The sequence below is a fragment of the Protopterus annectens genome, chromosome 10.part0 (assembly GCF_019279795.1).
Source record: "Protopterus annectens isolate FY-2018-M chromosome 10.part0, PAN1.0, whole genome shotgun sequence".
Taxonomy (NCBI): Eukaryota; Metazoa; Chordata; order Ceratodontiformes; family Protopteridae; genus Protopterus; species Protopterus annectens.
In genome coordinates, this window is record NC_056744.1 from 898,459,254 (window position 1) to 898,483,830 (window position 24,577).

Consider the following 24,577-nt stretch of genomic DNA (forward strand, 5'->3'; position numbering starts at 1 on the left):
GATTCTACCCATCTGTAATGACTGCAGCTGTATGCACGATGAACATAGTACAGTTTTGTACCTACCATAAATGTAGATGTTCAAGTGCTCATACAGCTGCAGTCCAGGTTTCCCTCCCTCCATCCCCTCTTAGGACAGGCCTTATGACAAACACCTTTTCATATAACCTTTTTGGGGTATTCTTTTATGGTGTATTTGCTTGCAACTACTGTTTTTTGATTTATCAACATTGCATCTTTGCATAACATTGTTTGCCTTCCTTCTGGGGGCACCTGACATCTGGGGCAAGAAAAGAAAATGGCGTCGGCTGCCTCTTTTATACCCCTGCCACACTGACGTCAGGGAAGAGGCGACGACAACCGACGCCGGACCTAGACTTTGGAATTCGGCCGACCGAAGACCCGCCTGACGGCAGGATAACCCATCTGTAATGACTGCAGCTGTATGAGCACTCTAACATCTACATTTATGGTAGGTACAAAACTGTACTTTATGGCAAGTTTACTTGCACAACTGTACTATGTTCTTCATATTGCTCACTTTCTGCAGTAGTCTAAGCTGTATTGGTAGATTTCCCCCTCCCAATTGTTCTGAGTATTGGTAAAGTAAAGGGCCCAGGAGCCACTGCAGAATGCTCTAACAAAGCCTGACATTGAGCTGTAGTATATACAGAGGATCAAGTTGTTGCTTCTGGAGTACTTGGAGTCTAACCCTTTCCAAAAAAGCCATAGATGAAGCCAGGACCCTGGTAGAATGTGCATTGACCCTGCCTTGGAATAGTTTTGCAGTTCTAATAATAAAAGTAATAGCCCAAGGCAATTATTTGGAAATAGTCTGCTTTAGTACAGGTTTTCCCTTCTTACATTCACAAGAAATGAACAATTGTTCAGAAGTTCTGAAGGATTTTGTTTTTTCATGATCGAATCCCTGTTGCCAGTGGACATCCAAGGTACGACGTATCCTTTTTCCCTCATTTTGGGGTTTAGGGAAGAACACAGGGAGATGAATAGTTTGGCTTAAAATACTCTCTCATTTTAGAACACAAGTATTAGTTCCAAAAGGAACCCTTTCTTTTTGGAAAATGAGAGGAAATTGACCCAGCATAAGAGCTTGCAACTTGGATACTCTTCTTGTAGAGGTCAGAACAACAACCAGTACAACTGTTTCCCATCTTAAGAACCAAGTCATCCAGATACTCTGATTCAAATGGACCAAGTGTTAACTTCTAGAACACAAAATTAAGATCTTAAGGAGGAAGCACAAGTTTTCTTGGAGGGCTGTTGTGCAGTATCACTTCAAAAATATATTGACATGGGAATGCCTTGAATGAGGGGGATCTGTGGGTAAACATGCTGAAATGGGTGACAAATGAACTTTTAACAGGGGAATAAGACAGGTCATAGGAAAGTAACTCTCACAAATATTGTAAAACCAGAGAAACACGAGCCCTGAAATGGGTGCTGGCTGTGTTGTTGGCACTACAGTAAAATCTTTTCATTTGCTGACAGTTTTCCTCATAGCAGGCTTTCTTCTCCATTAGTACCTGCTGCATATGTTCAGTAAACAGGTGCCTAAAAGGTAATTAAGATCCTATCATCTAGGTAGTCATTTAAAATTGTTTGGGATTGCAATGAGTCAAACATGCCTGTTGTATGAGTAGATAGTCTGAGGGGAAGCTTGTGGTAATTACCTCTGGCCAATCTCTAAAGCAGGGAGAACCATTGTTTCGTCCAGAGGGACTGACTACTGTGATCTTGGGGTATTCTTTCTGAATCTTCAGAAATAGTTCGGATGTCAGTGGAGAGGGTGGAAGTGCAGACAGGAATATTACATTCCAAGGGAATTTAAAACCAGCATCTGTCTTCTAGGCCTTCTTGCATGGAGTCCTGGAGCAGAATTTGACAGCTAATTGTTAGTGAGAAGGTAAAAAGGTCTACTTAACACTCCACAGATGGATCAAATCTTGGAAGACCCCCTGATATAACTTCCATTCATGAGGATCTACCCTTGCCCTCCTCAGCTTGTTTGCCACACACAGTTTTGCTCTGACAGAAAATAAGAAGCCTGAGGAGTGAGATTGTGATTTAAAGCTATATTCCAATTTAACATTGCTAGTCTGCAGAGGTGGTAAGACCTGTGGTATTTTCTCTGACCGTTTGAAGTGGTCCTGGGGACTAAAGGTGATTCAGGGAAATGAGTGCCTTGATAAAGGGCAATCATCTCTAATATTTAATTTACTGGGTCTGTTTTTGTTGTCCCAGATCATCCACCCACCCACAACCCCTTTTTCCCATTTTTGTTCAAGGGGGAGGAGTATAACTTCAACATTGACAATCCATCTAGTGCCGAAGTTTACACAGCTGGGTGGCAACCCTGCTGTGGTAGTTCTTCCACACCACAAACTCACACCTATGGCCAGTTGGAGTGTCCAGTCCACCTACTGCATGTCTCAGGAATGTGGGAGGAAACCCACACTAACACAGGGAGGACATGCAGACTCCACACAGAAGATACCCAAGCCCAAGGACTGAACTAGGGAAACTTGCTTTGAGACTATGCTATCCACGGCACCCAGACATCTTGCCCTTTTATCTTCTCTGGTGCTGCTCCACAAGCAGAGCTTTGAGGCATCTGTGGTGACCGACTGCTTTGGAGCAGGAAGGGAGAAGAGCAATCCTGGATTCTGGAATGTTGTGTCTCCACCACGTGATTTCTCTCATCACAGATCCCAGAACTGGAATTTGAAAAGATAATGGATGTTGGTGCTGGCACCAGACAGACTTCTGATGCCTTTGTATCTCTCTCATTGAGCCTTCCCAGAGGTATCATGAGAATCATAGATGCTTTGAGATTCAGAATCCCAAGGTACTCACCCGTATTGACTGAAATCTGAATGGAAAATCCATGGAATAGATCTAAATATAGATCTGTTGTTCTGAGTTATCCAGCAGACACCCCTGGAAGAACACAGTCCTGTGTGATGGCATCAAAAAAAAGACTTGAATGTTCACATGGAAACCCAGCCTGTGAGTGATTCCTGAAACTTTGAAAAAGACACTACAAAGATGCACAAGTTATCGAACTATGGGAAAATATGTATACCATGTAGCCTGCAGTAGGCTCTAATTAATGCTAGACACTTGTGAACACGTGGGTGCAGTGGAGAGCCCAAAGAGTAGGGCAGAGAAATGATGTGATCCAGACTCACACAACCGTAAGAAATGTCCAAAGTCTGGATGGAGATTATTGTGATAAGCATCTTTTATATTTAAGGTTACCCAAAAACTCTAAGGAAGAAGGGGTAATGGGTTTTGAAGTTAAAGCATTTAAACTTTGGCACCATCACAAACTGAAAGAAGGGTCCAGGACTGGTCTGCAAGGATTTTCTTTCTTTGGGACCAGAAACATTCTTGAATAAAATCCTCTTCCCAACTTGTAGGGCAGAACCATTTCTATTGCCCCCTGAGAAGCTAAGTGCTGTAGGACAGGAGGAAACCGAGGGGTCTGGTCTGATGGATGTGGAATAATTTTTTGGAAAGATGGGATTTCTTCCCACTGTCATCTGTAACCCTGCTGAATCAGCCTAAGAACCTATTTGTATGAAATGGTCTGAATCCTCATTTCTCCCTTTGGCAGCAGATTTTCTGGAAGGGATAGGGACATTCAGGGTGGGAATTGGGGACAAGGTCCCTTATGTAGTCATTCTGACTTATCGGATTGTCCTTTGGTCTGGAGGATTTCTGCTTTCTTTTTGGAACTTCCCTGCTAGTGCGTTTTTTAATTTCTGCTCATCAGCATTTTGCTGAGAATGTGTGTTTTGTTTATTCTCAAAATTGCATGAGAGTAGAAAATCCTGTGGGAAATGTAGAAAAAAAGGCTGTGAAATCTGAGAGATTGCATGCATCAGTTTACCCCATCATCACATTTCTTGATAATCTCTGCAGCAGATAGTATAAAAACAAAATCTCTATAATCTGTATCCAAAGGTAAATTTAAAAATCTAATTTTTGTTTTTTTTTTTTACATCGTCTGGGAGACTAATCTCCTTAACACAGTACCAGTGGCAGCGGCCCTGGATGTGGTATCTACATTTGTAAACACACTTTAAGCCATGAGTACTGACACATGAAATGTATAAGCTAAATCATATCACTGGAAGAACTGCAGATAAAGCATACCTCATATCATACTGTCACAATTAAAATAATCTTTAATGCATGAACCTAACAATCAAAATTCTAAAAATCGAAGTCACAGGAGCACATACTTTTCTCCCAAGCTTGTTTAATTGTTTTACCATCCTTGTCAGAAGGGGAAGGATTGGAATTAACAAAATGCTTGGCACCAGCTGGATTAGGTCTGGATGAGTGTATAGAAATTTGTAAGACACTGGAATTTTTACGTTCTGTTTGCTTTCAAGTGCAGTTGGTTGGCTATGAAGGAAACCACAGGCTGGGACAAGCACAGCGCTGGGAGATGCAAGGGAGTTCTGGGAATGTGTTGTAACATTCACAGTATTTTCTGAGGGACTGAGAAACCTCAGTGTTCTCCCACTGAAATCAGTGTAACATTCTGGAAATTGTCTCAAATAAAAAGAATCCTTAACAGGGAGATTCAGATAATATGCACTCATCTGAATCTGAATTAGAATTCTGAGGAGAGAGACAAATCTGTCCAGTCATTTTCTCTCCAGGTTCAGGTTTTTGCTTCGCTTCAGGAAAAGGGAAATTCATTTTTCTTTTACCAGATACCATCTGATAAGAAGGGTCAGTAGCCTGTACATGACTGCGATGGAATTAAACTACTCATCTAGTGAAACTGGAGCATGAGAAGATGTATGTTTAATTTTTTCTGGAAGATTGCTAGCCTGATGTGGTCGAACAGGCTGTAACTGGAAGGCAGTGACTGTGGGACTGGTAGTTTGTTCCATGGTCAAGCCGAAAAAGGTGCTGCTTCCCAGCAAAACTAAGCCGCACAGTCCGGTAAAATTTTAAAAATAGTATAAAGTCACTTTTCCAATAAAAATACAGTAAAAAGAACTATAATGCACTTACCCAGCCCAAAAACATAGTATAAATATAGTTTTTCCAGAGGAAAAAAATGATTTTGAATGTTTAAATCAACCTTTAAACTGTCACACCAAACTATGCTCTAGTTTAAAAGTGCAGCATAGTCACATGACAGTCGATAAAAACTTATTCCTAGCTTAAAACATACTTTCCACAACAGGATAGTTAATTTAAACATTAAAAAATAGTATGTAGAAGGTTTTTCCACAAAAGAAACTGCCCAAGCCGACCATCAGTCCTACAATGCCAACAGAGGCCCACTCTCTTTGGCAGTAGGAAAGTTGTAAAATCCCTGGTGTGCAAACCTCTCTTAATCATCTTAGTTCAAGCTATTTGAGCACATGGAAGGTGCCCTGACGCCTTGGAAGCTGGCCAGCTGTTTTATCCTGTACAGGATATACCCATGTAGCTTAGATCACTGCAACAGTGATCATTCAAGCTTCTACTGTTATGGTAAGCTCACTCACATCTGTATTTTCAGAGTCTGTCTTGGTCTCCTCCCATTGTGTTGCGCCTAGTATACTTCATGTGAGAGGCACCCAGAGGGTTTCTTCACTAGGTACCCAAACCATCTCATTGGGTTGTTCTTAGTCTAGAATAACAGTGACTTCACTCAAAGCTTTCTAGATTGCAGAGTTCCTCACTCTGCCAGCAACCCTATAAAATAACCTAGTTTCCAGTAACTCTGTCAGTAATTTCATCCTTTTGATTACTTTCCTGGGCAGATGTAAAGATGGGGGGCAGCAAAAGGCTGGCAAGTTGAACTTCAGCCTAAGACTGCACTCTCTCTTCTGTATCAGTCCAACACCTGCATTATTGCCCCAGCTACACCCATCTGCTGTTCAGTCTCCTGATAATCTCCACTCTCAGTCGTGAAAAAGACCCTGAGATGCTTACATTTCCTCCATTTCATACGGTTTCTTTCACTATCTACTGAGCGTTAGCCACACTTTTCTGGGCAGTAGCTACCATCCTGTTTTTGGAAGTTCTGGTACTTATCCTAGCTGCTTTGCACACAGTAGTAGACTACCCCATTCTATGCCAGGGATCTCAGTCACTTGACTCCACAGAAAAGCACTGTGTGCAAGCAACATAGGTACAGTTCTTACAGCCACAAATTTAGATACTCTTAGGCCCTTGTATCCTGTTCATTGACTGTCTCAATTAGAAGGGTAGATCAGGCTTTGGAGTCGTGTACACACAGAGAGACACACACAGACAGAGACACACACAGACAGAGAGAGACACACACAGACAGAGAGACACACACAGACAGAGAGAGACACACACAGACAGAGACACAGACAGACAGAGACACAGACAGACAGACAGAGACACACACAGACAGACAGAGACACACACACACACACACACACACAGACACACACAGAGACACACTCCCACTTGCTGAAGAGCTTCTGTACTGCAGTTGAGGTTTGCAGAATGAAGTTGGAACAGACCCTATTCAAGACAGCAGCCATCAACGTGGCAGCAAGGAATAGTGGCTAAAAGGTAATGGGGGCTTATTGTGGTAGCCCAAGATCAGTGGTGAGGGAAGCCATCATGTTAAGGAAATACCCTTATCTGATGAGGAAATATCAGAATCAGCTAGTGAGGTTGGAGTAATTTGTATGTGTGAGGTCATTGTGGTGTTTAAGCATCTCTGCAGTGGCAATGGTGCAAGAGTGAATGAGATCCATACAGAAATGCTGACCAGTAGATGTTTCAGTATGGCTAGGGAGGTCTCTCTACATTGGTAAAGTAGGTTGATGGCCTCTGTAGTCAGGAAAGGGGAGATGAGGGTGTGCTTCTGCAATAAAGGGATCACACTGAGAAAGCCTTTGTCAGGCTTCAGGAAACCCTGTCTTAGTCAAACCTCTGATTCTAGAGGAATGAAAGAAAGTGTATTATAAGTTCATTTAAACAGTAAGACATGTCAGAAACTTTTCAAACTACACTTCCTTGCAGTACCTCTGCTGACAAGTGCAAACCATATTTTGGGATATCAGTTCTCATTGTACTGTGACTGTGGTACTCCTGATATGTTAAACTGTCTGCAACCATTGAGGAGTTACTGGGGAAAGTCCTGGAGTCATAGTTGGGGACTGACCAGAGGCTGGTGCAACTGCAGCAGCTCTAGGCTATGCTAGGTGATGTAGCTGTCAGCCCAAAAACGCTACCACTTTAGAAGAAATTAGCCATGGAGAATGAGTTGGAATCTTATTCAGGGACATCTAAATGTTATGCCACCACAGAGAACATGAATTGCATGTCCTACGCAATAATTATGCAATCCTTGTTGACAGAGGCTTTGAAAACTTGCACTAATAAAAGAATTGTTAACTTTGACTGTTACCCCTGAAGTGCAACCAATAACATTTTGCAATTGGATTTTTAATATAGATTAACTTGTATAGATGTGTAACTTAAATTTAAAGTTCTGGCTTGAATCGGATAACAGTAAAGAAAAAATGTGAGAGAATTTAGCAGCAGTCCGCCTTAAAGAGCCTTAGTTGGTAATATACGAAAATTGGTGCTGCAGACTGATTCCCAAGAAATCTGGTAAGCTAGAAGTTTTCATATAGTATTTCCTAGTTAATGACTGTGTTTTCAGAACTGAATCCTCTGGTTCCAAGGTGAAACCGCAGTAAGAAAAGTGCCACCTTCTGTTAAACAATCAGAAACCAACATGTTAATTTGTTGCAAATGTGAATGGTTGGGTCACGTTGCTGTTCTCTGTACCCAAGATAATGCCACCAGCATCTGTGAAAACTGAAATGCATGCTTTAACCAAGGTTGCTCTATCTGTATTGCAGTCAAGCTAGCAAAACTTACTACAGTTTTAGGAAGAAAGGAAGTTCAAGTTTGGATTCTTGAAGCATTATTTACCTTGTTAATGGTTCCATGGTGTGCAAGCATAAGTTCAGTAACCATAAGCGTAGTCAGTGCACTTTCATCGTGACAGGAAAGTGTATCCCTTTACACATGTAGAAATTTGGATTGTTCTGGGAAACTTATTGCATTCTATAGCTGTAACCAGTGATATTTTGAAAAGACTTCCCCATTTTAAAACACTGTGGAAATTGTGGGATGAGGGAGAATCTAAAACTGTTGCAAGTTGATGTATCCAGTATAAGACTGGGAATGAGGGAAAACAAGTCGGTGACACTCGTAGAGATTTAGATGGTAAAAAAAAAAATAAATAAAAAAAGGGAGCTAATTTGGTTGTGGTTAGACACGTTTCTGTTAACAGACGCATGCCCCAGTGATAGAGCAACAGAAGTCTAAAACTGTAAGAGATGTCATTCTAAGACTGTAATATAAACAGATGTCTCTGACAACAGAGACTTAGAAGAAATATTAGCACATAAACTGAAGCAAAGATAAGCAGAGGCACTTAAGGGTGGCCCTCAAAGTGAATTAAGAAAGTGTGATAAGCAGTGGAATGTAGAACTCTGAGCCTATTACTGCTAGTGTAAAGCAAGCAAAGCATACAGTTGAAGATGGACTTAAGAAGCAGGAATATGTGAACCAAGAAGCAGGAATATGTGAACCAAGGAAAAAAGAGCATATTTTTTTTGTATGTCCTGCCCTTCTTCCTTCATTCTCTTGCTGGATTTACTAAGTGTGTGTGCATGTGAGATTCATAATGTGCATTTTTGTATATTTAGGTTTTGCTAACAGCAATGTCCAACTGTGTTCAGTGGAGGGATATAAAAAGTATGCATGTGTATGCACACACAGTTATGTGCAGTTACTCAGACACACATACATGAGCACAGTTTTGTGTGTGTGTGCTTCTGTTCGCAAATGTATGGTCCAAAGTCTCGAAAGTTGCCTGTTAGCAGTCCATGAAATAGAAAAGGTTAGTGTGTTTTATGTTTGGACATGCCCCCATGCACCCCTCAGGTTGGGGCCAAGGTCTCGTTACTGCCTATTTATGCCACCTTCATGGATACACAGTATTTCATTTTTTGTAACATTCTTTATGCATGCACAACATTGGGTAAAGGAGACTGAAAACCAAATATGTAAAACTCAAAAATATCGAAAGCATTTTTAATGTAGGGCAAGCCCCCCTATACTCCCATGTGCCTCTCCACACCCCTGCTAATTGTATGTACCAACTCCGAGGTTGCACAACAGTGGAGAAAAGGCAAATTCCCATATTCGATATTGAGTTTTACATATTTTGGTTTTCAGTCTTTTGAGCTTTTGGTCTTATGACACACACACACACACACACACACACACACACACACACACACACACACACACACACACACACGTTTTATATACATACATGTATATACATACATGTATATACATACATGTATATACATACATGTATATACATACATGTATATACATATACATGTGTGTGTGTGTGTATATATATATATATATATATATATGTGTATATATATATATATATATATATGTGTATATATATATATATATATATATGGGTGCAGAACTTTACATCAAATTGGCTTCACATCATTGAGTGAAAAAGCCTGTATAGTTGATCAAAAATCAGCAGACTGAAAGGTAATGACTTCACCAAGAGATCACAGTACAGTGAGGATCAGGGTATATTCCCTTTTGTATTGTGATTTCAGAGTTGGTATATACGATTAGCGGGGGTGTGGGAGGGCTTTCATAAAAGACCCCCTGGGTTGGAGGTAGCTCTGTGCTGGATATAGCAGGCTGGCCAAAGAGGGATCCAATTAATCTTTCAGAAACTTATGCTTAATAGAGGAGGTGGGACAGGTACGAAGAACATGGGAATGGGAAGGCACTGGAGTGCAACTACTCTGAGTTTAAGCAATACTTATTAAACAGCTTGAATGCAGCTGTCCATTTAAAGGACATGGCATATAAAGTCATCTCCAGCTGAGTAGTACCTTTACCTCCAATATACCTGATCCACCTGATTAACTCACTTATCCTGAATTGTGATTCAGTCTACCACACTATTACTGCTGTAAACCCACTGCACACAATCCAGTGCCTTCTCAGCTTTCTCTGCTAGCTTTCTTAAGCTATCTGCTACTACCCATGTCTCAATCACTTCTACTTGTCTTTTTCTCCTTTTCTGTTCCAATTATGTGACTGTATATATGTTTGGTTTGTTGGATTTCATATGTATATATTTTGTCAGTTTGTCTACACTTATTTATACATGTTAAACCATAGTTATTTGTATACTGTACATAGGTTTGTTATATTGTGATGTAACCAAGGCTGAGCCTATAATTGTTTGATCAGTGTTCTACCCTAGTAAGCAAATGTAAGTAAAATATGTATAAGTGAAAAGGATTCACTCCTACACATGCATTTGTGTTTATTTATAATTTATATAGCCATCCTTTCATATGCTTGTGTAATCCTACTGTTCCGTCTCCTTTCTACCTTTCATCTCTTAGTGTACTAGTTATCTGCTTATATTCGCATGTCGCCTTCTCCCCTACTTTCTTTTTTTTCTTTTTTCTGTGGAATCCCCTTAATACATTTTCCATGGCTTGCCTCATCTCTCTAATTATTTTATGTTGATAAGTCTCCTTTCCCATCCCACAGTTCAACAATTTTCTCTTGTATTCTCATTATACCCACGGTGGTGCTGCTGCGGTAGTGTTGTCGCCTCACAGTAAGACGCTGTCCGGTTCGATTCTCAGCTAGAGCGTCTTCTGCGTGGAGACTTGCATGAATGGGTGTACCTTCGTTGAAGGTTGTGCGTCAGGGCTGGTAACTCTGTATGTAAAAATCAACTACTAATCATTAGCGGACCGGAGTTCCGCTGTGGCGACCCCTAACCGGGAAAAGCCGAAAGACACAACAACCTATGCCTTTAACTAAATCATCCCTACATTTGCAGGCGCTTTTGTGTATGTGGACCTAGAAGCAAGACAATTGTTTATATATAAATACTTTAAATAGGTGATGAAGTTAAATTTGTCATGTTTGATTCTATTTGTTTTTTGGAAGATTAATTTTTCAAGCTCTTTCTGAAGACATCAAGCTGAAATATCAATTTGATTGTTTTTCTATTTACCCTTTGCATTTATAATCTACCTTTTTGTTTTCTACAGCTGTCAGTTTTCTTAAATGCCATCCCATTAGTTTTTGCATCTTTTTTGTCCACCGTTTTCTTCTCTCTTTTTTTTTAATCATCTATTTTGCTTCTCTACTTTGTGCCTTTATAAAATTGTAACGGTAGCATTCTCAGTCTTCTCTGTCTGAGCATCCATTTTCCATTTCTAGGTCTTCCCTCCATTTGTAATTTGCTTTCTTGTGATAGGCTGTTTAGTTAATTTTGTTTTGGTAGCTGAGTAACAGAATATAAAGGTTAAGAGCATCATCCTGCATGAATGTTATTGTGTTGCTCAATTGCATTTTTCTTAAAATTCTTTACATACACACAAATGTAGGTATCATTTAATTAACTGTTCCTTTTCCATATAGAAGGAGGGGAAGAAGGAGAAGGCTGTGGTTGACCGAATATTTTTCTCAAGGATCCATCGAATTTTGAAAATAATGGTTCCAAGAACCTTCTGCAAAGAGGTATGTGTTGGGTACCTTTTTACATTATAATGTAAATACTTGAGTTTTCAGAATTAAAATGTTAATATGATAATACATTTCTAAGGACTGCTGCACCATTATTTACGTAGCTAAATGTTAATGGCTACGGTATGTTATGTTGAGTGTGTGATTCATTGATGGGTCCCTGTGCTAAATTTAAGTGTGGTCGTGTTTGGAGTTGGGTGGCAGACGTACACCCCCCCCCCTCAATTCTTCTGCTTTGGCTTAATTTCTTGCACCTTATTTCATAGCATTGTCTAAGGTCTTCCAGCCTTAGGGGAGGTTAGTGAAATTTGAAGAAATGGACTTCTGGTTAAGAGTTCCTTGATATAATGTACTGATACTATATTAATAGTTCATGAGTAGTTATTAGGCATGCAGTCTAGCAGACCATTGAGGAGCCTAGCCCATTTTTTTTTTCCCAAAGCACTGTCTTGTTTTTTTGTTTTAGTTAGTTTAGTTTTCAACAGGAGTGGAGCACTTGTCACAGCTGATGAATTTCAGTGTCAGCCTGGAGGAAATTAAAAAAAGAAAAAATATGAACTGTTTTGATAGGTAACACTGATAGTTAAACATCTCTGAGTTGTAAACTAGATAAATGAAGAGTGAGGGGAGGAAACCTCTGTCTACAGGAATCAACTTGTTAGGAGCTCAAAGCCTTGATCTCTGTGCTAACTGCCATTATTCATAATTCAAAACCTTAGTGATTTAAACAAGATCTATCAGGCCCCCTGGAATCCCTATTTAACCATAACTGCCAAACAGGCTTCATGCTTCACAAATGGAGAAGAGCAAGCATCACCCCTTTGCACATAAGGGGACCATCTATTGACCCTGGGAATGACAGACCCACAAGACTCGCTAGTCTCCAACACAAAGCCATGGAAAGAATTATGGAAATTATCATTGTTGACATAGGAAATTTCCAGACACTTGAGCCAACCCAGTTTGGTTTCATCAAGAGCAGATACTTTCTACTCCCCAGGGGCATCCTCATAATCAATCCACTTTTATTGCATTTTCCCATGGGATCTGGGTTTTCTGTCAACTGTCACCATCTCTTTCAGTTCAAGGAGCCATTCCCCTAACTTTTTAGTCATGTCGTCCTGCCTCAGGTCTTCTGACAGTCCCTCCATCTTTTGTCTCATATTGTCTTCTTCCTATCTCTCTAAAATGTGTTTATCAGATGATCTACTTTTCTGCCCATGTGACAAAACTGCTCTGCAAATGAATAATTTGACTTTTGTTCTGATGTCCTCATTTATTCACCTCCTCCACAGCGTGCATCATATTAACCTTTCTCATGGACTGTCTATCACTTCAAGCTTCCTTTGCCTTCACTCTCCAGGTTTGTGTTGCATACAGGAGCATTGGTTGCACCACTGTTTGGCACACCTTACTTTTCAACTTCTTTGGCATACTTTTATCACACAAAACTCCTGACACACTGTACCATTTGACTGCAGCATCTCTAATTCTAACTTTTTGACCCCTGCATTCAGACTTCCCTTTTCAAACACATTTACCAGATAATTGAAGCTGTTTATATTGCTTTGCTTCTAACTCAGTTTTGAGCTTCTTCTGATTTCCCCATTTGTTGCCACGATCACGGTCTGGTCTGTATTCCGTCATCCCATGTGCCTTCAGTTTTGCATCCCAGTCCCCTATCATTTGCTGAAGTTACTATTCAGAAAATGCTTATGTCATGTCTGCATAAAGCAGCTTTGTTGATTGGCCCCCTCCAACCTGTTTGCTTATGCAGTCTGTCACCAGTATTAGAAGTGGGCTCAGAGCTGAGCACTGCTGCACACCTACTCCCAATGGGGACCACTTTGTGTCCCTACAGTGTTCGTACTTATGTCATTGAATCCTTATACATAGCCTGCACTAATTCTACAATGTTTCTGTGACTTTAGATCATTGCATGTCTGCTCAAATCTGCTTTCTTGGAATCTTTTCCTGTGCTTTTTCCAAATCTAGGAATGCTCATTTGGACTTTTTCCTCATCTTACAGACCTAATTCTGGAAAAGAATAAAGGTGCTTTTGTTTGAGATACTTTTAAGTGTTTGAGTGCATTTATGGATGTGGATCCTGCAGTGTTGGGCTATTCCCCTTAGAATTTTGGCATAGGATTTGCCTATTTCTCTGGTAAGAATTACATAGCTATCATTTTTTACATCATTGTCCTCTTTAAAGGTTTATGAAATCTTTTTCTTATTTAACCTATCAAAAATCCATCCCTTCAGGGGTGTATAGTCTGATCCTATATTGGTACAAGCCAATTGGAAATGGCCTTTACTGTTACTCTATTGCCAAAAATGGAATTCTATTCCACAGGCTGTTAGAACTGTAACTTACCAGCCTTCATTCAAGCATCTTCTGAAAGACGACCCATCAGACTTGTGGTGCTGCTCATGCTATGCCTCCAGTTGAACATCGGTCTCATCTACTTTTCTCCACCCTTGTCTGTAGAGATTCTGTACCCCTCACCACTTCATCTTCGCCTGGCTATCCTATCCTATCCACCACTTTACATAACCTCTTCCTCTCCTCCCCATTTATACTTCTTAGGTTCATACTAGGCTATCTGCCCTAGGGCATTTATAAGCCTAGCCAGAGTGTGTTTGGCTTTCGCCACCCATTTTAAATGAATTTTGCTATGCCCATTTTCAAGGTTAGTATACCGTGCCTCTAACAGTGACACAGAAGTGATACCCGGGGAAAACCTGACATCTCCCATCCACTCATCAAGATTCCTCTTGAAGAGTCCATGAGGAACTCTGCCTAACCTGGACTGGGATTTTATTCCAGAGTGAGGGGAGCCTCTGGGTTATGAATCTGTCCCTCCAGCACGTCCTATTTATTTCAGTGCTGAGGTTCAAGTCTCTCGAACGCGTAGCTCGATGGGATTTAGATTTTCTGAGGTGTGGCATGTCCATTAATTCCGGGTTGGACATGGCTTTATACGTCAGGCACAGATCGCTTTTGAGCAGGCAGTATGCCACTGAGTAGAGCTGGAGTTTCTTTAACCGGGCAGCATATGGCATCTGTTTGAGCCCTTTGATCCTCTTGGTGAGGTACTTTTGGGGTCTTTCCAGTTGCTGCAGGTGTCTGGTAAGGTACATCCCAAAAGGGGCATTGTACTCCATTATGGGTCTTATGAGGGATGAGTAAAGAGGCACGATGACCTCCCCTGATCTAGATGTGAATCCCTTCATGATTAGGTGGGCTATGTAAAATGTTTTTCTAACCACTTTGGCCACGTGGTTGTCAAATGAGAGATTATCAACTTGGGTCCCCAGGTCCCTAATTACTTCTTCTGTACTTAATGGATTACCACCTTTGTGGTAATTTGTGGGCACTTTGTTTTTGCCAAAGGGGATGACTATACACTTTTTGGCATTTAGCTTGAGGCCATGGCTCTGGCACCAGTTGTCTGTTTCTATGAGGCCCTTTTGTAGGATGCTTGTGTCGGCTGGAGAGTCTATTATGGCGCCCAGTTTGCAGTCATCTGCAAACTTGGTCAGCCACAGTCCTTCAGTGTTAGCCTGTACCTCCAAGAAATATATACCGAACAAGAGAGGTCCCAGGACTGAGCCTTGTGGGGCGCCACTTGTAACTGGCTTGGAGTCTGACATGGCTCCAGCAATTCTAACCATGTGGGTTCTGTCCTTGAGCCACTTAGCAACCCATCTAGTGACATAGGGGTTTATATTTAAGCTGGTGGGCTTATCTATAATGCCCGAGTGGGGTATTGTATCAAAGGCTTTTGCAAGGTCCAGGTAGGCTGTGTGGACCACCTTCCCCTCATCAATGGCCTTGGTGACTGTTTCAAAGAAATCAACCAGGTTTAAGAGGCAGGATCTGCCCTTAACAAAGCCGAACTGGGTAGGATCCAGTGTCTGTAGGTCCCTAATATCTTTATTTATGAGGTCCATGATGATCCTTTCCATAGCTTTGCAGGCCAAGCTAGTCAGGCTTATGGGGCGATAGTTTCCAGGATCCATTGAGGCACCACCTTTGTGGAGAGGGACCACTGTTGCTGTATGCCACTCTTTGGGTACATATCCTGTAGTAAGGCTGAGATTGAACAGTAGTTTTATGTTTGGGTTTAGTTCTTCTTGGAGTTCATGTAGGACGCAGCCTGGGACACCGTCTGTTCCCATTGATGCTGTGTTTTTTGCTTTGGAGAGGGCAGCTCTTACCTGAGCATCTGAGATGTCAGGGGGGTCAGCACTCTGCTGGGATAGATATTTGCCCTTCTGGTGGGGAAGGAGGGGAGAAGTTTGCACTGAACCTGTCAGCTAGGATGTTGGCAATGTCTGTGGGTTCTGTGTATTTTTTGTCATTTTGGACTAATTCTGAGCATATCTGGGAATTCCCACCCAGGTTCCTAATGTAACTAAAGAAAGCCTTGTGATTATTCTTAGTGTCCTGTGCAATTTTTCTCTCAAAGCTGGCCTTAGACGATTTTATGAGTGCCCGTAGTTTTTTGGTAGTACTGATCAGAGATGCCGTCCCTTTTTGGGATTTTGCTCCATCATGTAGTAGCTTCCTCCTTCTATTGTATAGTTTGTTTATGGCTGGGGTCCACCAGACAGGATGCCTAACTTTGGAGGATTGGGTCTTGGTTTTATTTGGGATTGCATGATCCATGCATTCCTGAAGGTGTTCATAGAATGCGTTTATAAAGGATTCTGCGGTCTGGGCCGTATTTTCCACAGGCCCGAGGGCTTTGAAGGATTCCACCTCTGTTTTGAGGAGTGTAAAATTTGCTTTAGAGAAGTTTTTCACTGTGGTTTTCTGGGCAGGGGCTGGGGTCGGGATGTGAATATCTAGTGAGATTAGTTTATGGTCTGATCTTACCAGTGAGGGATACACTTCTGGTTTGGAGCATAGTCCATATGTTGGTGATGATCAGGTCCAGTATGTTTTCCCCTCTTGTGGGAGTGGCAACAAGTTGTTCCATAGCATTTGAGTTTATAAATTCTAGGAACCTTCGGGCTAGGGTATTGGAGCTAGAGTAATGCTCCCAGTCTATGTTAGGGTAGTTGAAGTCGCCCAATGTAATGGTGTTTGGAGATACCTTCATATTTTCCAGTGTTCTCAGGAAGGCCGAGTGGGGTTCCTGGGTTTGGGAGGGTGGTCTGTAGCAGGCTATAAACTGGAAGGCAGCTTTACCCACTGTTAGTTGCACATGGATAGTCTCTGATGCTTCGTGCTGTGCCACCAACCTGGAGGTGTAGGTATCTTTGACGAATATTGATACTCCCCCTCCTTTTGTGGTTCGGTCCAAGTTTTGTGGCCGAAAAACATGGTATGCGGTATAACCTGGTAGTGCTGGGGTGCTCTTGGGAGCCTTGAACCAGGTTTTTGTTACTGCACAGATATCTATGTTCTCCATGCTAAGGAGAGTTTCGAGTGCGTGCATCTTGAGGGTTTAGACTTCTGGCGTTGAGTAGCATTACTCTTGGTTTCTTATCCCTTGTGATATCTATGGAGGTGGGTTTGTCTTGAACCTTGCCTAAAAAATGCACTATGGGAGTGGCAAGAGCCTTTGCCAATATCCGAAAGCCCAGGGGTGACCGGTGCAAGCTGTCCCTAATCTCTCTCCCCCTTTATAGTTACAATTAAACTAATGCCAACAGGAGTCTTAAGCCTAACCATGTATCCCAAATCACTGACAAGTTTTCGTACCCTAGATAAATGTAAGCAGGGGCTTGGGAGATTAACTATTTACAGGCTGTCTGTGAACATTAGAGAGACAAGTGCCTAACCAAGGATGAATTTCCTGTTCCCCATCCAGTTTTACAAGTTAAACTTGATTTGGGTTAGAGAGGAGCTCTACTTCACATGGATGTGGAGCCTGCTTAACAAAAGAGGTAGTCTCTGGAATACATACCTGTCTGTCCATCATGTCCTATTTATATCACAGGCAGGGTTTAAACCTTTAGAATGGGTAATTCTGGTGCTGTATGTTTTGTGAATATAACCAGAAGAAGGCAAAGGTTGCTGATGGTCAATAAAAGCTGGAGAAAACTTTCTTTAGCGTACAAAAGCTTTATTTAATGCTTTCGTCAAGAATGACTTCAGAATACCACATACAAAACCACTCTACCAATATATAAGTTAACCAATTAAAAATCAACTAATTAAGTATATCAGTTAAAAATGTCATTGTTCCATTTTGTTCTGATAAAAAGTGTTTTAAATAAATCCATAGAATAATAATAATGCATTATAAAATACATATATATCTATATCTATATCTATATCTATATCTATATCTATATCTATATCTATATCTATGTACACACATTAAATACAAATTTGTAAAATCAGTTCTTCCTAACCCTTAATTTCCTATTCTTAGGAAAAAAAAAAAAAAAAAAATTAATATGAATGCTTTCATTTAACCCCAGCTTTTTGTCAGCCTCTAACCTTACCTGCCATAATGTTTCTCTCTGTTCCAACTAATTTTTATAATCTCCACCCCTCAGGTCACTTTCTACTACTTCCAGTACAGAAAATAAAAACTTCTTGAATTTGGTACATTTAACAGAATGCTTGTAAAGTGCACTTTTTTCATCTTTAACCTTAATACAATAGGTATGTTCCCTCATATGTTCCATTAAACTGCGGGTGGTCATCCCCACATTAAATGCATCGCATCCACTACACAAACTAATATAAATCGATCCTTTGGTTTTAGAAGTACAGTAACCTGGAACCTTAAGATCTGTTGTGTATGGGCCAGCATTATGTAGGGGCTCTCTAGTATATATCTACACAAGTTACAATGCCAACATTTGTACATACCTTTTTTTATTAGTAACATTTCGAAAACTATGAAGATTTTTGTTATCCCTCTCCAACAATTTCTTATTATAGTTGTTACAATACACAAAACTCTGCTTCATCCCTACTACATCCAGAAGGTCTTCATTACCTTCCAAAATCTTACAGTTGTTATTAACTATGCTCGTAATAAGGGAACAGTCAACATTCCTATCCCATACTAAACGTTGCACCAATTTTTATTTCCCCTTGGTTGGAAACCGCTTTATCCTTTACTAAGGATTTCCTAAGAATAGTAGAATTCCTTTTCTTTAAAACCTCATGTTTTATTACATTTAAATATTTAATTTCATAACCCCTTGCTGCAAACATATCAGTTATATTGTCAAATTCATACATAACTTCTATTTCATTTGTGGTCATATGTCTTGCACGTATGTATTGCCCTTTAGAAATATTTTTCTTTATAAAAAGTGGATGGTTACTTTGGTAGTCTAAATACCTGTTGGTAAATGTATCTTTACTATATATTCTACTGTCAAACCAGTTGTTACCTTCATTCGAAACCAGGCTGACATCCAAAAAATTAATACTTAATCCACATCCACCCTTAACAAATTTCAAGTACTTAGACATGCAATTAATGTCAGCTACGAAATTGTCTATCTCGGTGTGACTTGCCTCTAAAATAAAAAAAATGTCATCCACAAATCTAGAGTAATAATGTATATTGTATTTTTTATACAATTGTTAGAACAGTAGTCTCCAAAAAGGCCATTACTATATTGGCATATGCTGGGGCTGCAGGAGACCCTATGGCTACCCTTTTGTCTATTTATAATAGCTGTTATTAAACAGAAAAAATTGTTTAAAACCAGCTCCATTAAGTTGCAAAACAAGTTGATGATATTATGCCCTAAGGATGTATTCTTACACAAAAACATTCTTAGTTTCTATTCCTTCTACATGTGGAATGCTAGTAAACAGGGAAATGACATCTACAGTTAGCATCAAGTGTCGATCAATATCAAATCCAAAACCCTGTGAAAACACTTTTATTTTCTCCAAAAAATCGCACGAGTCCTTTAAATAGGACTTTAGTTTTTGTATTACTGGATATAAAACAGCATCTATGACCAGTGAAATACCCTCGGTCACAGCTTGTGGAGAAGGCACTATAGGTCTAAATGGGGGATTCACAGAGTTTTTATGGATCTTCGGGATACCAAACAGTACCCCTACTTTAGGTTTTTCAATTAAACAAAAACTGTGTGTCCAAGTCCATTTCTTTATTCATTAAGGCATCATATAAAAATGAATAAATATATTTATAACTCTTGTGAACTCTGAACATTGACCTGAACATATTCATCTTCATTGTTTAACAGTTGTAACATGCTTTCATTGTATTGGTCTACATTCAGTATGACCATATTCCCCTCTTTGTCACTTTTCATATATCTTAAATTCTTAAAGCTCCTTAGTTCATTCAAGACCTTATGTTCATCAGCTGATAAATTGTCAAACTACTTTCTATGATTATTATTTAAGCATTTCTTAAAGTCCTGTAAACCCATTTCTTCAAACACATTTATAGTGTGACATAAACTTGGGGTAAAACAGGAAGGTTTTACAAAATTAACAAACTTGCTTAACATTTTTGTATAAATATTGCAGATTTAATCTGCGTGTAAATTGCTTAGTCTATTACTGATCATCGTGTTTCACTGTTGCAGTCATGACTGTAGGGTTCTCCCCTGCCGGCAGGCAGCCCTCTGTCGGCCAGAATCCCAAAGTCTGGGTCCGGCGTCGGCTGTTCAATCATGCTCCCTGACATCAGAGCGCCAGGAGTACAAAGCTGACAGCTGACGCCATCTTCTCCAGTCTTTCTTGCCGTGTGGTGACAGCAGTTCACAAGTGCCGGTCGGCTGACTCCTGACAATTTTTTCTGATATACTTCAGTCCGAAGATTTTCTTCTCCACTCAAAGCTAAGTACCTCGTTGGGGAAACTTTTTTTCTTGCTCCACTCCGATGTCAGAAAAAGTTAATTGTATTTCATGTGGGAAGCAAATACCTCATAAGGATTTTCATTCTTACTGTATTCCTTTCTTAGGCCCTGACCACGACGTAACTAGTTGTCGGTTTTGTGCTAGATTCAATCAACGTACAATTAAGCGAAGGTACGATTTTGCTTTTCATTACTTCGGTAGGCACTTTAACTACAAAATGTCGTCTGATACGGTTCCGGCTACTGGAGTTCACAAACTTCGCAAGGATAAAGACAGGCCTCCGAGGTCCAAATCTGATGATAGCACACAAGCGGAGCCAGTTTCAGGTTCGGCCGTCATCAGTGAGGTGCTTTTGCTGCCCCCGTCGTCGGCCATTTCAGAACCGATGGCCAAAATGGACTCATGAGGAGCCAACCAGGCCTTTAAATATTTCTGTTGCAGGACCTTCGGACAATGCTTCCTTGGATGGGTCCGGAGCCGCTGTGCAGGTACCGGCTTCCGAGGGGGTTTTCAGGCCTACTCAGCTAATAAAGGCAAAGCCAAAGACAAAGGCAAAGACTCCTTCTAAATCAAAGACTACAACACAGGCCTCGTCTGAACCGGCTCCCAAGTCACAGAAACAGTTACTCAAGATGGCGGAGGATTTACTTACTATGATTAGGGGTTCACATCCCCCTCCAGACAAAAGGCCAAGGCAGGATGTTTATTATGATTCCTCTGATCAGGCTTCTGTTTCCTCAGTTTCTTCTTCTGATCAGGAATATTCTTTCCCTCCTTATGAGGATTCTGATGCTAAAGAATCCTTTCCTTCAGCTTCTCCCCCCTGAGGATTTCTCTTTTGGGGAAACTTTGCATGAAATGAGGGAACATTTCCACTGGGAAGGAAAGGAGTATTCGGAATCCAAGAAAAGACTGAGGGATTTTCTTCTTCCCCAACATAGACCCCTGGCTATTCCTCCTGTTTTGGATATTGTGGATGATGCCTTTTCGGAGGCTAACTTAACCCCTGACTCTCTTCCTCCTGCTCATGTTAAGCCTGATAGATATTACAGGGTTCCTGATTCCCATCAGTTTTTATACAAGAACCCTTCTGCTGACCCTGAAACCATTTCTCAGGGTCCTAAGGGAGTTAAGGCCGCTTCTGCCAAAAATCCCATTCCTACTGAAAAGGATTCTCTATCCTTAGAAAGATGGGGCAAAAAGGTGTACACTTCTGCTACTTTGTCCATTAGGGCTTTAAACTGTTGGTTTCATATGCTTAAATACCAGCAATTTCTCTTGTCTGTCTTAAAACAAAAGCTTACTTCCATTTCTGCCTGTGCAGATAAGGAATTACATGATTTATTGCATGCCACTGAACAGGTTGGGAAGCATGGTTTACACTGTGGATTTGATGCCTTGGAGGCTTCTTGTAGGGCTGCGGCCTCTGGCACAGTCATTAGAAGGCATGCATGGCTAAAGGAACAAAATTTACCTGAACAAGTAAAGGCTAAATTATTGGATGCTCCTGTTCAGCATAATGTTTTGTTTGGATCAAAAGCTGAAGAGGTGATTAAAGAGATGGAGGATAAGGCGAAATCCATGCAAACAGTTAAAGATTTCTTACAAGTACAGCCACCTAGGTTTAGCAGGAATTGGCCTTCAGAAAACTGGTCCTTTCCCACTTCAGACAGGCCTCAGAGGGGGTAGATATAGACGCTCCAGAGGGAGGCCTCAAACACAAGCTGCTTATAGACCAAGACAGTGGACTGCTTCCACCCCTAGGGGAGGAGAGGACATGTCACAATCTCAAAGGAAACAATTTCAATGACTCCCTCTGTTGGGCTACAGGAACTTCTTGCCTGGAAGCCCCTCTCGGAGGAAAACTCTCTATTTTTTATCAAAATTGGACTCGTATAACCCAAGACAAATGGGTTTTGGATGTGATTTTTAAGAGGTTACAAATTCCATTTTCATGCCTTGCCAAGGCCAAGCGGATGGCCAGACCTTCCAAAACATCAATGGACGGAGGCCTTAAACCAGGTGGAAGCTCTCTTGGCTATGAATGCCATAGAACTGGTTCCTCTTTCAGAGATGGGAAAAGGTTTTTACTCCAGGCTCTTTCTAGTCCCAAGGAAGCAAAACTCATGGAGACCCATTCTGGATCTGTCGGTCTTGTACACCTTTCTAGAGATTCCAAAATTCAAGATGCTTACTCTACAGCAGCTACTTCCAATGCTGTCCAAAGTTGCATGGATGGTAACTTTGGATTTAAAGGAGGCATATTTACACATTCCCATCAGGCAGGATCGCAGAAAATACCTCAGGTTCAAGGCCGGATCGAGGCACTTTCAATTCTCTGTGCTGCCCTTTGGATTGTCTACTGCGCCCAGGGTCTTCACCAAATGCCTGGCTCCAGTAGTAGCTTACTGCAGACTCAAGGGAATTCAAATTTACCCTTATCTGGATGATTGTCTAATTCAGGCAGACAGCAAGGATGTCTTACTCCAACATCTAGAATTTGTACAGAACCTCCTCAAGTTCCTGGGATTCTCTGTAAATATAAAGTCAAATTTGACACCATCACAACAGATAACTTTTCTGGGTGCACTTCTAAACACCACAACCCAGATGGCATTTCTGACATCCGAAAAACAATTACAGCTGGCTTCAACTTTCAGAGCCTTGGCAACTCTAACTCAACTATCTGCAAGGAAATTCCTGTAGGCTTTGGGTTACATGGCCTCCTGCATCCTTCTCGTACCATATGCAAGACTACACATGAGGAAAATACAGTGGTACCTAAAGTGTATGGTCTCAGCATTGCCACAGTTTAGACATACTGATCTCCGTCCTTCCTTGCCTTCAAAAGGAATTTCTTTGGTGGTCCAGGGCATGCGCTCTAAACAAAGGGAAACCCTTCCGTCTGCCTCCTGCCACTCAGATCCTAACCACGGATGCCTCGGATTATGCTTGGGGAACCCATTTTCAGGGCAATTGTTTGCAGGGCCTTTGGACAGAGGATCAGAAGCACCTGCATATCAATTTAAAGGAAATGTTAGCCGTTCAGAAAGCTCTATTGGCCTTCAGGAATCTTTTACAACCAGGACAACTGCTAATACGGACAGACAACACCACAGTTATGTGGTACATAAACAAGCAAGGGGGATCTCATTCTTACCCCCTTTGCAGACTAGCCATGGATCTATGGAACACAGCTCCAGCTTGCAATCTGGATCTTCAAGCTCAGTTTCTACCAGGGAAACAAAACTTCTTGGCAGACAGTCTGAGCAGAAACCTTTCGGATCCACACGAGTGGATGCTGGACCCCAAAATATTCAGGATGATAACAGCAGTCTGGGGATGTCATCACATAGACCTCTTTGCATCCCATCTCAATAATCAACTACAGAATTTTTGCACCAGGACTTTCCACAAAGAAGCTTGGAAAGTGGACGCCCTGTTATTCAGTTGGAGGAACCTCTCAGGATATGCTTTTCCGCCTCTTCCTCTTCTTCCACGGGTTTTATTGAAGATCAAACAGGACAAGCCCAAGATGATAATCTTGCTGGCTCCAAATTGGCCTCGGCAGTTTTGGTATCCAGCTCTAAAAAAACCTATGCCTGGAGCCCCCTTGGGTTTTACCTCAGTCTCCGAACCTTCTGTCCCAACATCAGGGTCAGGTTCTACACTCTCATGTCAGAACTCTCAGCCTGGCGGCCTGGTTAATCCAGGGCCTTTGATTTCTTCTTTACTGCCCAAGCAGGTTATGGATGTCATTTTAGAAGCCAGACGTCCTAGCACTAGACAATCTTATGCAGGAAAATGGAAAAGATTTTGTTCCTGGATGCAGGCTCAGGATTCAGATCCTCTTCTTCCTAACATTACTTTAATTTTACTTTACTTGACAGATCTCTTACATAAGACAGATCTCTTACATAAGGGTCTCTTTCTCTTCCATTAAGATACATGCCTCTGCTATTTCTGCTCATTATAATAGACCCTCCCATCTTTTCCCACCAGCTCATGAGACAGTTTCTCAGTGGAGCTAAGAACTTAAGACCTCCTATATCTCCTTCCATTCCTGCTTGGGATCTCAACTATGTTTTGGAAAAACTAACCTTGCCTCCTTTTG

General features: G+C 41.1%; 1 protein-coding gene across 1 annotated transcript in view; it reads left to right on the forward strand.

The window, feature by feature from the left end:
* The window catches only part of ABCD3 (ATP binding cassette subfamily D member 3), a 1,370,685-nt gene that overhangs the window by 216,815 nt on the left and 1,129,293 nt on the right, over positions 1-24,577 (forward strand). Inside the window, exon 3 of the mRNA XM_044085690.1 lies at positions 11,535-11,633. Coding sequence (XP_043941625.1) covers positions 11,535-11,633 — 99 coding nt within the window. The remainder of the gene's footprint in view (positions 1-11,534; positions 11,634-24,577) is intronic.